Here is an 11,759-nt window from a genome sequence, read left to right on the forward strand (position 1 = left end):
CGGTGACCATTACCCGTGCCTGGATGACCTGGAGGGTTTGGTGTCCCCATGTCCCCATGTGTCCCCATGTGTCCCCATGTCACTGTCCCCTCAGAACAGTGACCATTGCCTGGATGACCTGGAGGGTTTGGTGTCCCCATGTCCCCACGTGTCCCCATGTGTCCCCATGTCACTGTCCCCTCAGAACGGTGACCATTACCCGTGCCTGGATGACCTGGAGGGTTTGGTGTCCCCATGTCCCCATGTCACTGTCCCCTCAGAACGGTGACCATTACCCGTGCCTGGATGACCTGGAGGGTCTGGTGGCCGTGGGCCGGGACCTGCCCGTGCGCCTGGAGGAGCTGCGGCAGCTCGAGGTGCAGGTGGGCACCGCGCACTCCTGGCGGGACAAGGCCTCCCGCACCTTCCTCAAGAAGAACTCCTGCTACACCCTGCTCGAGGTGGGTCTGGGGGAGGCCCTGGGGGGGCTCTGGGGGGTCCTGGCGGGGCGCTGACCCCTCCATGGCGTCCCCCAGGTGCTGTGTCCCTGCGCCGACGCCGGCTCCGACAGCAGCAAGAGGCTCAAGTGGCGGCAGGAGCCGGGGCTCTACCGCCTGGACGCCGAGAGCTTGGGGCTGTCGGCGCAGGACCTGCGGGACCCCGGGGCCGTGGTGAGCAGGGGGGGCTCTGGGGGGCACCCCCAGCACTGGCACTGGTCCCATCCCTGCTGTGCCCACCCCGGGATTGGGGTGGTTGGGGTGGGGGGCACCGCGTCCGCCCTCGATTCTGCTCATATTCGTTATTCTCCCTGAACTGGGGGGGTTTAGGTGTTTGGGCATGGGGGGCACCCACATTCCCCCAGTTCTTGTCACCTCTCTCACCCCACTGCTGTCCCCCAGATTTTGGCATTCGGGGGTTTGGGGTGGGGGGCACCACGTCTGACCTGGGTTCCTGTCACTGCTCGTGTTCCTTGCTCTCCCCAAACTGGGGGGTTTTGGGGATGGGGGGCACCCTGTGACCCCCCCAACCCTGTCACCTCTCACACTCCCCATTTCCCTCCAGATCAGTGTGTTCGGGGGTTTGGGCATGGGGCACCCACATTTCCCCAGTCCCTGTCACCTCTCACGCCTCTACTGTTCCCCAGATCTTGGCACTCAAGGATTTGGGGTGGGGGGCACCCACATTTCCTCCATCCCTGTCCCCTCTCACCCCCTGCTCCCCCCCCCCGAATTGTGGCATTTTGGGGTGGGGGTCACACCCTATGACCCCCCCCACTCATTGTCCCCTGTCACCCCTTGCTCTCCTCCACCCCAGATCTTGGCATTCAAGGATTTGGGGTGGGGGGCACCCACATTTCCTCCATCCCTGTCCCCTCTCACCCCCTGCTCTCCCCCAGATTGTGGCGTTCAAGGAGGGCACTGAGGGGATTTGGGGTGGGGGTCACACCCTGTGTCACCCCCAATCTCTGTCCCCCCAGATTGTGGCATTTAAGGAGGGTGAACAGAAGGAGAAGGAGGGCACTGAGGGGTTTGGGGTGGGGGTAACCCCCCAGTCTCCCCCTGTTCTGTCCCCCAGATTGTGGCATTCAAGGAGGGCACTGAGGGGGTTTGGGATGAGGGGATTTGGGATGAGGGTCACACCCTGTGTCACCCCCAATCTCTGTCCCCCCAGATCGTGTCATTTAAGGAGGGCACTGAGGGGATTGGGATGAGGGTAACCCCCCCTCTCACCCTGTTCTATCCCCTCAGATCGTGGCATTTAAGGAGGGTGAACAGAAGGAGAAGGGGGGCACTGAGGGGGTTTGGGATGAGGGTCACACCCTGTGTCACCCCCAATCTCTGTCCCCCCAGATCGTGTCATTTAAGGAGGGCACTGAGGGGATTGGGATGAGGGTAACCCACCAATCTCACCCTGTTCTGTCCCCCAGATTGTGGTATTTAAGGAGGGTGAACAGAAGGAGAAGGAGGGCACTGAGGGGTTTGGGATGAGGGGTTTGATATGAGGGTCACACCCTGTGTCACCCCCCAATCTCTGTATCCCCAGATCGTGGCGTTCAAGGAGGGCGAGCAGAAGGAGAAGGAGGGAATGCTGCGGCTCCGCCACGCCAACGCCCAGAAATCGGCGCCGCCCCTGCCCGGCCCGGGCCCTCCCTCCTGCGTGTGCGGGCAGCCCTCGGGGCCGGCCATGCTGCAGTGCCAGCTCTGCCGGGACTGGTTCCACGGCTCCTGCGTGGCCTGGCCCCGCCTGGGCTCCCAGAAACCGTCGCCGGCCTGGTGGGAGTGGGACGCCAAGTTCCTGTGCCCGCTGTGCCAGCGCTCGCGGCGGCCGCGCCTCGAGACCATCCTGGCGCTGCTGGTGGCCCTGCAGAAGCTGCCGGTGCGGCTGCCCGAGGGCGAGGCCCTGCAGTGCCTCACCGAGAGAGCCATCACCTGGCAGGACCGCGCCCGCCAGCTCCTGGCGTCCCCCGAGGTGGCCGGGCCCCTGGAGCGCCTGGCGGCCCTGAGGCAGCGGCTGTGCCACGGCGACGGCGACGGAGCCCTGCGCGAGGCCAGCCGCAACGAGCAGACCAAGGTGGGCAGGTTTTGGGGAGATTTGGGGGGGTTTATGGGGGTTTGGGGGAGATTTGGGGAGGTTTGGGGAGATTTGGGGATGATTTGGGGGGAATTATGGGGGTTTTAGGGAGATTTGGGGGTGATTTGGGGTGTCAGGGCCCTGTGGCACCGGCTCTGCCACAGCGACGGTGACGGAGCCCTGCGCGAGGCCAGCCGCAACGGGCAGACCAAGGTGGGCAAATTTTGGGGAGATTTAGGGGGTTTTAGGGAGATTTGGGGATGATTTGGGGGGAATTATGGGGGTTTTAGGGAGATTTGGGGGGGTTTTAGGGAGATTTGGGGGTGATTTGGGGTGTCAGGGCCCTGCGGCACCGGCTGCACCACGGCGATGGTGACGGAGCCCTGCGCGAGGCCAACCGCAACGAGTAGACCAAGGTGGGGAATTAAAGGGGTTTTGGGGTGATTTGGGGAGGTTTTAGGGAGATTTGGGAATGATTTGGGGGGAATTATGGGGGTTTTAGGGAGATTTGGAGGTGATTTGGGGTGTCAGGGCCCCGCGGCACCGGCTGCGCCACGGTGATGGTGACGGTGCCCTGTGTGAGGCCAGCCGCAACGAGCAGACCAAGGTGGGCAGGTTTTGGGGAGATTTAGGGGGGGTTTGGGGTGATTTGGGGGGAATTATGGGAGTTTTAGGGGAGATTTGGGGGGATTTGGGGGGAATTTATGGTGTCGGGGCCCTGCGGCAGCGGCTGCACTGCAGCGATGGTGACAGGGCCCTGCGTGAGGCCAGCCACAACGAGCAGGCCAAGGTGGGGATAGGGGAGATTTAGGGGGGTTTATGGGGGTTTTAGGGAGATTTGGGGGGGAATTATGGGGGTTTTAGGGAGATTTGGGGGTGATTTGGGGTGTCAGGGCTCTGCGGCACCGGCTGCACCGCAGCGATGGCGACGGAGCCCTGCGCGAGGCCAACCGCAATGAGCAGACCAAGGTGGGCAAATTTTGGGGAGATTTGGGGGGTTTATGGGGGTTTTAGGGAGATTTGGGGAGGTTTTAGGGAGATTTGGGGATGATTTGGGGGGAATTATGGGGGTTTTAGGGAGATTTGGGGGGGTTTTAGGGGAGGTTTGGGGGTGATTTGGGATGTCAGGGCCCTGCGGCACCGGCTGCACCACGGTGACGGTGACGGTGCCCTGTGTGAGGCCAACCGCAATGAGCAGACCAAGGTGGGCAGGTTTTGGGGAGATTTAGGGGGGTTTATGGGGGTTTTAGGGAGATTTGGGGGGGAATTATGGGAGTTTTAGGGGAGATTTGGGGGGATTTGGGGGGAATTTATGGTGTCGGGGCCCTGCGGCAGCGGCTGCACCGCAGCGATGGTGACAGGGCCCTGTGTGAGGCCAGCCGCAACGAGCAGGCCAAGGTGGGCAAATTTTGGGGCTTTTAGGGAGATTTGGAGAAGTTTTGGGGGAGATTTGGGGGTGATTTGGGGAGGAATTCAGGGTGTCAGAGCCAGCTGCAATGAGCAGACCAAGGTATGGGAATTTAGGGGGGGTTTGGGGGAAATTAGGGGGGTTTTAGGGAGATTTGGGGTGTCAGGGCCCTGTGCGAGGCCAGCCACAAGGAGCAGACCAAGGTATGGAATTTCGGGGGAATTCTGGGGGTTTTAGGAAGATTATGGGGTTTTGGGGGGAATTATGGGGGTCTTTGGGAAATTTATGGGGGTTTTGAGGGGGATTATAGGGGTTTTAGGGAGATTTGGGGGAGATTTAGGGGGAATTTAGGGTGTCAGGGCCCTGCATGAGGCCAGCCGCAACGAGCAGACCAAGGTGGGTTTTGGGGGAAATTATGGGTTTTTTGTGGAATTGTGGGGGGTTTTGGGGGAAATTATGGGTTTTTCTGTGGAATTACGGGGGGTTTGGAGGGGAATTATGGGGTTTTTTGTGGAAATATGGGGGGTTTTAGGGGGAATTGTGGGGGTTTGAGGGAGGAATTCAGGGTGTCAGAGCCAGCTCCAACGGGCAGACCAAGGTGGGGATTGGGGGCGGGGTTTTGGGGGATTTTTGGGGGATTTGGGGGAATTTGGGGTGTTTTTGAGGTTATGGGGTAGTTTTGAGGTGTTTTAGGGGTGTTTTTGGGGTTATGGGGTGTTTTTTGGTGTGTTTTTGGGGTTTTGGGGTGTTTCTGGGGTGTTTTGGGGGTGTTTTTGGGGTTATTGGGTGGTTATGGTGTGTTTTTGGGGTTATAGGGTGTTTTTGAGGTGTTTTTGATGTGTTTTTGGGGTTTTGGGGTGTTTTTGAGGTGTTTTTGAGGTGTTTTGGGGGTTTTGGGGGTGTTTTTGGGGTGATTTTGGTGTGTTTTGGGGGTGTTTTTGAGGTGTTTTGGGGGTTATGGGGAGTTTTTGGTGTGTTTTGGGGGTTTGGGATGTTTTTGAGGTGTTTTTGGGGTTTTGGGGTGATTTTGGTGTGTTTTTGAGGTTATGAGGTGTTTTTGGGGGAGTTTTTGGGGCTGGGGGAGGCTGACCCCCCCAGAACACCTTCCCTGCATCCCCCCCAGGTGTCGGTGGAGAACGGGGACGCCCCCAGCCCGGAGAAGAACGGAGCCCTGCCCTCGGGTGAGCGGGGCCGGGGCCTGGGGAGACCCCCGGGATCCTGGGGATCCCATGGGCAGGGACAGGGGGACCCGGGAGGGACAGGGGGACCCAGGGACGGACAGGGGGATCCAGGGTGGGACAGGGGGACCCGGGAGGGACAGACAGGTCCAGGATGGGACCCAGGGACAGACAGAGGGATCAGGGAGGGACAGGGGGACCCGGGAGGGACAGACAGGTCCAGGATGGGATCCAGGGACAGACAGAGGGATCAGGGAGGGACAGGGGGACCCGGGAGGGACAGACAGGTCCAGGATGGGATCCAGGGACAGACAGAGGGATCAGGGAGGGACAGGGGGACCCGGGAGGGACAGGGGGACCCAGGGTGGGATCCAGGAGGGACAGAGGGATCCAGGAGGGACAGAGGGACCCAGGATGGGATCAGGGAGGGACAGGGGGACCCAGGAGGGACAGGGGGACCCGGGAGGGACAGGGGGACCCAGGAACGGACAGACGGATCCAGGATGGGACAGGGGGACCCAGGGTGGGACAGGGGGATCCAGGAGGGACAGGGGGACCCAGGGACGACAGACGGATCCAGGATGGGACCCAGGGACAGACAGAGGGACCCGGGAGGGACAGGGGGATCCAGGGATGGACAGGGGATCCAGAATGGGACAGACGGATCCAGGATGGGGGATCCAGGAGGGACAGAGGGACCCAGGAGGGACAGAGGGATCCAGGATGGGATCCAGGATGGGACAGGGGGATCCAGGATGGGATCCAGGATGGACAGAGGGATCCAGGGATGGACAGAGGGATCCAGGGATGGACAGAGGGGTCCAGCAGATCCCATGGGGCAGGGACAGAGCGATCCGGGGATCCCCTGGGTCCCGGGTGAGCTCAGCGGTGCTGGGGGCTCCTGTGGATCTCTGGGGGTCCCTGTGGTGTCCCCATGGTGTCCCCTCCATGTCCCCATGGTGTCCCCGCAGAGCTGGAGGTGCTGAGTGCACCCTGTGTCCCCCTGTTCCAATGTCCCCATGGTGTCCCCATGGTGTCCCCGTGGTGTCCCCACGATGTCCCCGCAGACCTGGAGGCGCTGAGCCCACTCTGTGTCCCCACATCCTTGCGTCCCCAAGCCCCTGTGGTGTCCCCACACTGTCCCCACACTGTCCCCACGATGTCCCCACGATGTCCCCATGGTGTCCCCGCAGAGCTGGAGGCGCTGAGCGTGGCCCTGCTGGGGCTGCAGGGTCCCTGTTGTCCCCATGTCCCCACAATGTCCCCATGTCCCCACAATGTCCCCATGTCCCCACAATGTCCCCATGTCCCTGCAGAGCTGGAGGTGCTGCCGCGGCTGCAGAGCCCCATGCTGGAGCTGGCAATGGGGACATGTCCATGTCCCCTCACTGTCCCCATGGTGTCCCCGCAGAGCTGGAGGCGCTGGGCGCGGCGCTGCCCCCCATGGTGTCCCCATGTCCCTGTGGTGTCCCCATGTCCCCTCACTGTCCCCTCACTGTCCCCTCACTGTCCCCTCACTGTCCCCGCAGAGCTGGAGGCGCTGGGCGTGGCGCTGCCGCGGCTGCAGGGCCCGGTGCTGGAGCTGCCCGAGGGCACACACGCTGTGTCCCTGTGGTGTCCCCTCACTGTCCCCATGTCCCCATGGTGTCCCCATGGTGTCCCCTCACTGTCCCCTCGCTGTCCCCGCAGAGCTGGAGGCGCTGGGCGCGGCGCTGCCGCGGCTGCAGGGCCCGGTGCTGGAGCTGCCCGAGGCGGCGCGGCGGCCGCTGGAGGAGCTGATGATGGAGGGGGACCTGCTGGAGGTGACGCTGGACGAGGCCCAGAGCATCTGGCGGCTGCTGCAGGCGACGCGCCCGCCCCCGCTGGGGCTGTTCCGCCTGCTGCTCGAGGTACGGCACCCCGAAACTGCCACGGGCACCCCGAAACTGCCACGGGTACCCCGAAACTGCCCTGGGCACCCCGAAACTGACACGGGCACCCCAAAACTGCCACGGGCACCCCGAAACTGCCACGGGTACCCCGAAACTGACACGGGGTACAGAGCACAACCCCCGAAACTGCCACGGGCACCCCGAAACTGCCCTGGGCACCCCGAAACTGACACGGGCACCCCGAAACTGACACGGGGTACAGAGCACAACCCCCGAAACTGACACGGGCACCCCAAAACTGCCTGGGAGCCCTGAAACTGCCATGGGGACCCCAAAACTGCCCTAGGAGCCCCAAAACTGCCATGGGAGCCCCAAAACTGCCATGGGGACCCCAAAACTGCCATGGGGACCCTGAAACTGCCACGGCCACCCCGAAACTGCCCTGGGGACCCCAAAACTGCCACGGGTACCCCGAAACTGCCATGGGGACCCCGAAACTGCCATGGGCACCCCAAAACTGCCCTGGGGACCCCGAAACTGACACGGGCACCCCGAAACTGCCACAGGCACCCCAAAACTGACACGGGCACCCCAAAACTGACACGGGCACCCCGAAACTGACACGGGTACCCCGAAACTGCCACGGGCACCCCGAAACTGCCACGGGCACCCCGAAACTGCCACGGGTACCCCGAAACTGCCCTGGGCACCCCGAAACTGCCACGGGCACCCCGAAACTGCCACGGGTACCCCGAAACTGACACGGGCACCCCAAAACTGACACGGGCACCCCGAAACTGCCACGGGTACCCCGAAACTGCCACGGGCACCCCGAAACTGCCACGGGTACCCCGAAACTGACACGGGGACCCCGAAACTGACACGGGGACCCCGAAACTGACACGGGGTACAGAGCACAACCCCCGAAACTGCCACGGGCACCCCGAAACTGCCCTGGGCACCCCGAAACTGCCACGGGTACCCCGAAACTGCCACGGGGACCCCAAAACTGACACGGGGACCCCAAAACTGCCCTGGGAGCCCCAAAACTGCCACGGGAGCCCCAAAACTGCCATGGGGACCCTGAAACTGCCACGGCCACCCCGAAACTGCCCTGGGGACCCCAAAACTGCCACGGGGACCCCGAAACTGCCATGGGCACCCCAAAACTGACACAGGCACCCCAAAACTGCCTGGGGACCCCAAAACTGCCACGGGGACCCTGAAACTGCCCTGGGAGCCCCAAAAACTTCCACGGGAGCCCCAAAACTGCCCTGGGGACCCCAAAACTGCCACGGGGACCCCAAAACTGCCCAGGGTACAGAACAAACCCCCCAAAACTGCTCAAATCCCTTCTGGGCACCCCAAAACTGCCCTAAATCATCTCCCTTGAACCCCAAAACTGCCCCTAAATGATCTCTTAGAGCTCTTATTGACCCCCTCAAATTCTCTCAGAGACCCCAAAACTGGGGGGGGGGGGGATCCCCCAAAACTCCCCCCATCCCCTCCTTAACCCCTCCCCACCAACTCTTTGGGGCGAGGGTCCCCAAATCCCCTCGGAGCCCCCAAATCCCTCCTTGCACTGCTCTGCCCCCACCCCGGGCACCCCAAACCCATTGGTGCCCCCTCTGTACCCCATAATTCCCCCACTGACCCCTCATTAACCCCTTCTGTACCCCACAACCCTCCCATTAACCCCTTTTGTAACCCATAATTCCCCCATTAACCCCCTCTGTACCCCACAACACCCCCAATAAACCCCTTCTGCACCCCCAATAAACCCCTTCTGTACCCCATAATCCCTCATTAACCCTCTCTCTGCCCCATTATCCCCCTCTATACCTCATAATCCCCCATTAACCCCTTCAGTACCCCATAATCCCCCCCTTAACCCCTCCTGCATCCCCTCTATACCCCACCACCCCCCCATTAACCCCTGTCAGCCCAGCCCCTCCCTCCCCATTTTGGGGGTGTCTGACGGGAGTCTCTATGTCCCCCCTCCCGATTTGGGGGTGTCTCATGGGGGTCCCTGTGTGTGTGCCCCCCCCATTTGGGGGTGTCTGATGGGGCTGTCCCCTCCTGTCCCCATTTTGGGCTGTCTGAGGGTCCCTCTCTGTGTCCCCTGTCCCCATTTTGGGGTGTCTGACGGGGGTCCCTGTGTGTGTCCCCCTCCCCAGCTGGAGCAGGCCGAGCGCCGGGCTGTCTGAGGGTCTCTGTGTGTGTGTGTGTCCCTGTCCCCATTTGGGGTGTCTGACGGGGGTCTCTGTGTGTCCCTGTCCCCATTTGGGGTGTCTGACGGGGGTCTCTCTGTGTCCCTGTCCCCATTTGGGGTGTCTGACGGGGGTCTCTCTGTGTCCCTGTCCCTATTTCGGGCTGTCTGAGGGTCTCTCTGTGTCCCTGTCCCCATTTGGGCTGTCTGACAGGGGTCCCTCTCTGTGTCCCTGTCCCCATTTGGGGTGTCTGAGGGTCTCTCTGTGTCCCTGTCCCCATTTGGGGTGTCTGAGGGTCCCTCTGTGTCCCTGTCCCCAATCTGGGTGTGTCTGAGGGTCTCTCTCTGTGTCCCTGTCCCCAATCTGGGTGTGTCTGACGGGGGTCTCTGTGTGTCCCCCTCCCCAGCTGGAGCAGGCCGAGCGCCGGGCTGTCTGAGGGTCCCTCTCTGTGTCCCTGTCCCCATTTGGGGTGTCTGAGGGTCTCTCTGTGTTCCTGTCCCCAATCTGGGTGTATCTGAGGGTCCCTCTCTGTGTCCCTGTCCCCATTTGGGCTGTCTGACAGGGGTCTCTCTCTGTGTCCCTGTCCCCATTTGGGGTGTCTGACGGGGGTCTCTCTCTGTGTGTGTCCCCTCCATCCCCAGCTGGAGCAGGCCGAGCGCCGGGCTGTCTGAGGGTCTCTGTGTGTGTGTGTGTCCCTGTCCCCATTTGGGGTGTCTGACGGGGGTCTCTCTCTGTGTCCCTGTCCCCATTTGGGCTGTCTGACGGGGGTCTCTGTGTGTCCCTGTCCCCATTTGGGGTGTCTGAGGGTCTCTCTCTGTGTCCCTGTCCCCATTTGGGCTGTCTGACGGGGGTCCCTCTCTGTGTCCCTGTCCCCATTTGGGGTGTCTGACGGGGGTCTCTCTCTGTGTCCCTGTCCCCATTTTGGGGTGTCTGACAGGGGTCTCTCTCTGTGTCCCTGTCCCCATTTTGGGGTGTCTAACAGGGGTCTCTCTCTGTGTCCCTGTCCCCATTTGGGCTGTCTGACGGGGGTCTCTCTCTGTGTCCCTGTCCCCAATCTGGGTGTATCTGAGGGTCTCTCTGTGTCCCTGTCCCCATTTTGGGGTGTCTGAGGGTCTCTCTGTGTCCCTGTCCCCAATCTGGGTGTGTCTGAGGGTCTCTCTCTGTGTCCCTGTCCCCATTTGGGGTGTCTGACGGGGGTCTCTGTGTGTCCCCATCCCCAGCTGGAGCAGGCCGAGCGCCGGGGGCCTCGCGCCCGCGGCCGGGACCCCGAGAGGCGCCGGAAGCGCCGGGCGGAGCGGGGGGGCGGGGGGCACCTCCTCCCCTCCCTGGCCAAGGAGGAGCTGGAGCCAAAGAGGAGCCGGGGAACCGAGGGCGGGGGGGACCCCCGGGACAGCCCCACGGCCGCGGCCCAGACCCCGGGGGTGAGTGCGGGGGGACGGTGGGGACACGGGGGTCAATGGGGAGGGGATTGTGGGGCACACAAGGGGTTAATGGGGGTGTTATGGGGTACCGAGGGGGTTAATGGGGGTGCAGAGGGGGTTAAGGGGGGTGTTATGGGGTACAGAAGGGGTTAATGGGGAGGGGATTGTGGGGCACACAAGGGGTTAATAGGGGGATTGGGGTGTACAGAAGGGGTTAATGGGGTACAGAGGGGGATAAGGGGGGTGTTATGGGGTACAGAAGGGGTTAATGGGGCACAGAGGGGGTTAATGGGGTGCAGAAGGGGTTAATGGGGGACATTATGGGGTACAGAGGGGGTTAATGGGGGTCCGGGAGGATTCTGGGGTGCAGAGCAGCGGCTCTGGGGGCTTCCCCCTATCCAGGGATCAATGGGGTTGTTTTGGGGTGCAATGTTTTTGGGGTACAGGGGTTTTGCGGTACAGTTGTTTTGGGGTACAGTTGTTTTTGGGGTACAGTGTTTTTGGGGTACAGCGGTTTTGGATTCAGTGATTTTGGGGTGCAATGTTTTTTGGGGTACAGTGGTTTTGGGGCACAGTTGTTTTTGGGGTACAGTGATTTTAGGGTACAGTGTTTTTGGGGTACAGCGTTTTTGGGGTACAGTGTTTTATGGGTGCCGCGGTTTTGGGGTACAGTGATTTTGGGGTGCAGTTGTTTTTGGAGTGCGTTGTTTTTGGGGTGCAGCGGTTCCAGGCCTGTCCCCCCCTGTGCCCCCCAGGACTCGTGACGCGGCGCCCCCAGCTCGGACACACAGACAGACACGGACGGACCGACGGACGCGCCTGACACGGTGGGGATGGACTGGGAGGGGCCACCCCGGCCCCGCCCCCTCACTCTGAGCCCCTCCCCCCCATCCCCACCCCCCCGATTTGGGGCTGGGGGTGCTGGGGGGGGTGGGGGTCTCTCCCCTCTCCCCTCCCCCCCCCGCGATGTAATTATTTCATTTCTTTCTTTTGTATCGTTCAGCCCCGGGGGGGTCCCCAAAATGGGGGAGAGGGGGAGCCCCCCCAAAATGGGGAGGGGGAGGGGCCCCAACCAGCACAGCAGGGCCAGCCCCTCCCCCCGCCCCTCCCCCACCGGGTTT

General features: G+C 62.2%; 1 protein-coding gene across 1 annotated transcript in view; it reads left to right on the forward strand.

Moving 5' to 3' along the window:
• Positions 1–11,759, forward strand: part of KDM5C (lysine demethylase 5C) — a 39,416-nt gene extending 27,657 nt beyond the window's left edge. The window contains exons 16-22 of the mRNA XM_066570247.1: positions 261–440; positions 516–650; positions 2,023–2,550; positions 5,082–5,139; positions 6,826–7,025; positions 10,438–10,638; positions 11,394–11,759. Of these exons, the coding sequence (XP_066426344.1) occupies positions 261–440; positions 516–650; positions 2,023–2,550; positions 5,082–5,139; positions 6,826–7,025; positions 10,438–10,638; positions 11,394–11,402 (1,311 nt within the window). The 3' untranslated portion in view covers positions 11,403–11,759. The remainder of the gene's footprint in view (positions 1–260; positions 441–515; positions 651–2,022; positions 2,551–5,081; positions 5,140–6,825; positions 7,026–10,437; positions 10,639–11,393) is intronic.

The sequence above is a fragment of the Molothrus aeneus genome, unplaced genomic scaffold (assembly GCF_037042795.1).
Source record: "Molothrus aeneus isolate 106 unplaced genomic scaffold, BPBGC_Maene_1.0 scaffold_30, whole genome shotgun sequence".
Classification (NCBI taxonomy): Eukaryota; Metazoa; Chordata; class Aves; order Passeriformes; family Icteridae; genus Molothrus; species Molothrus aeneus.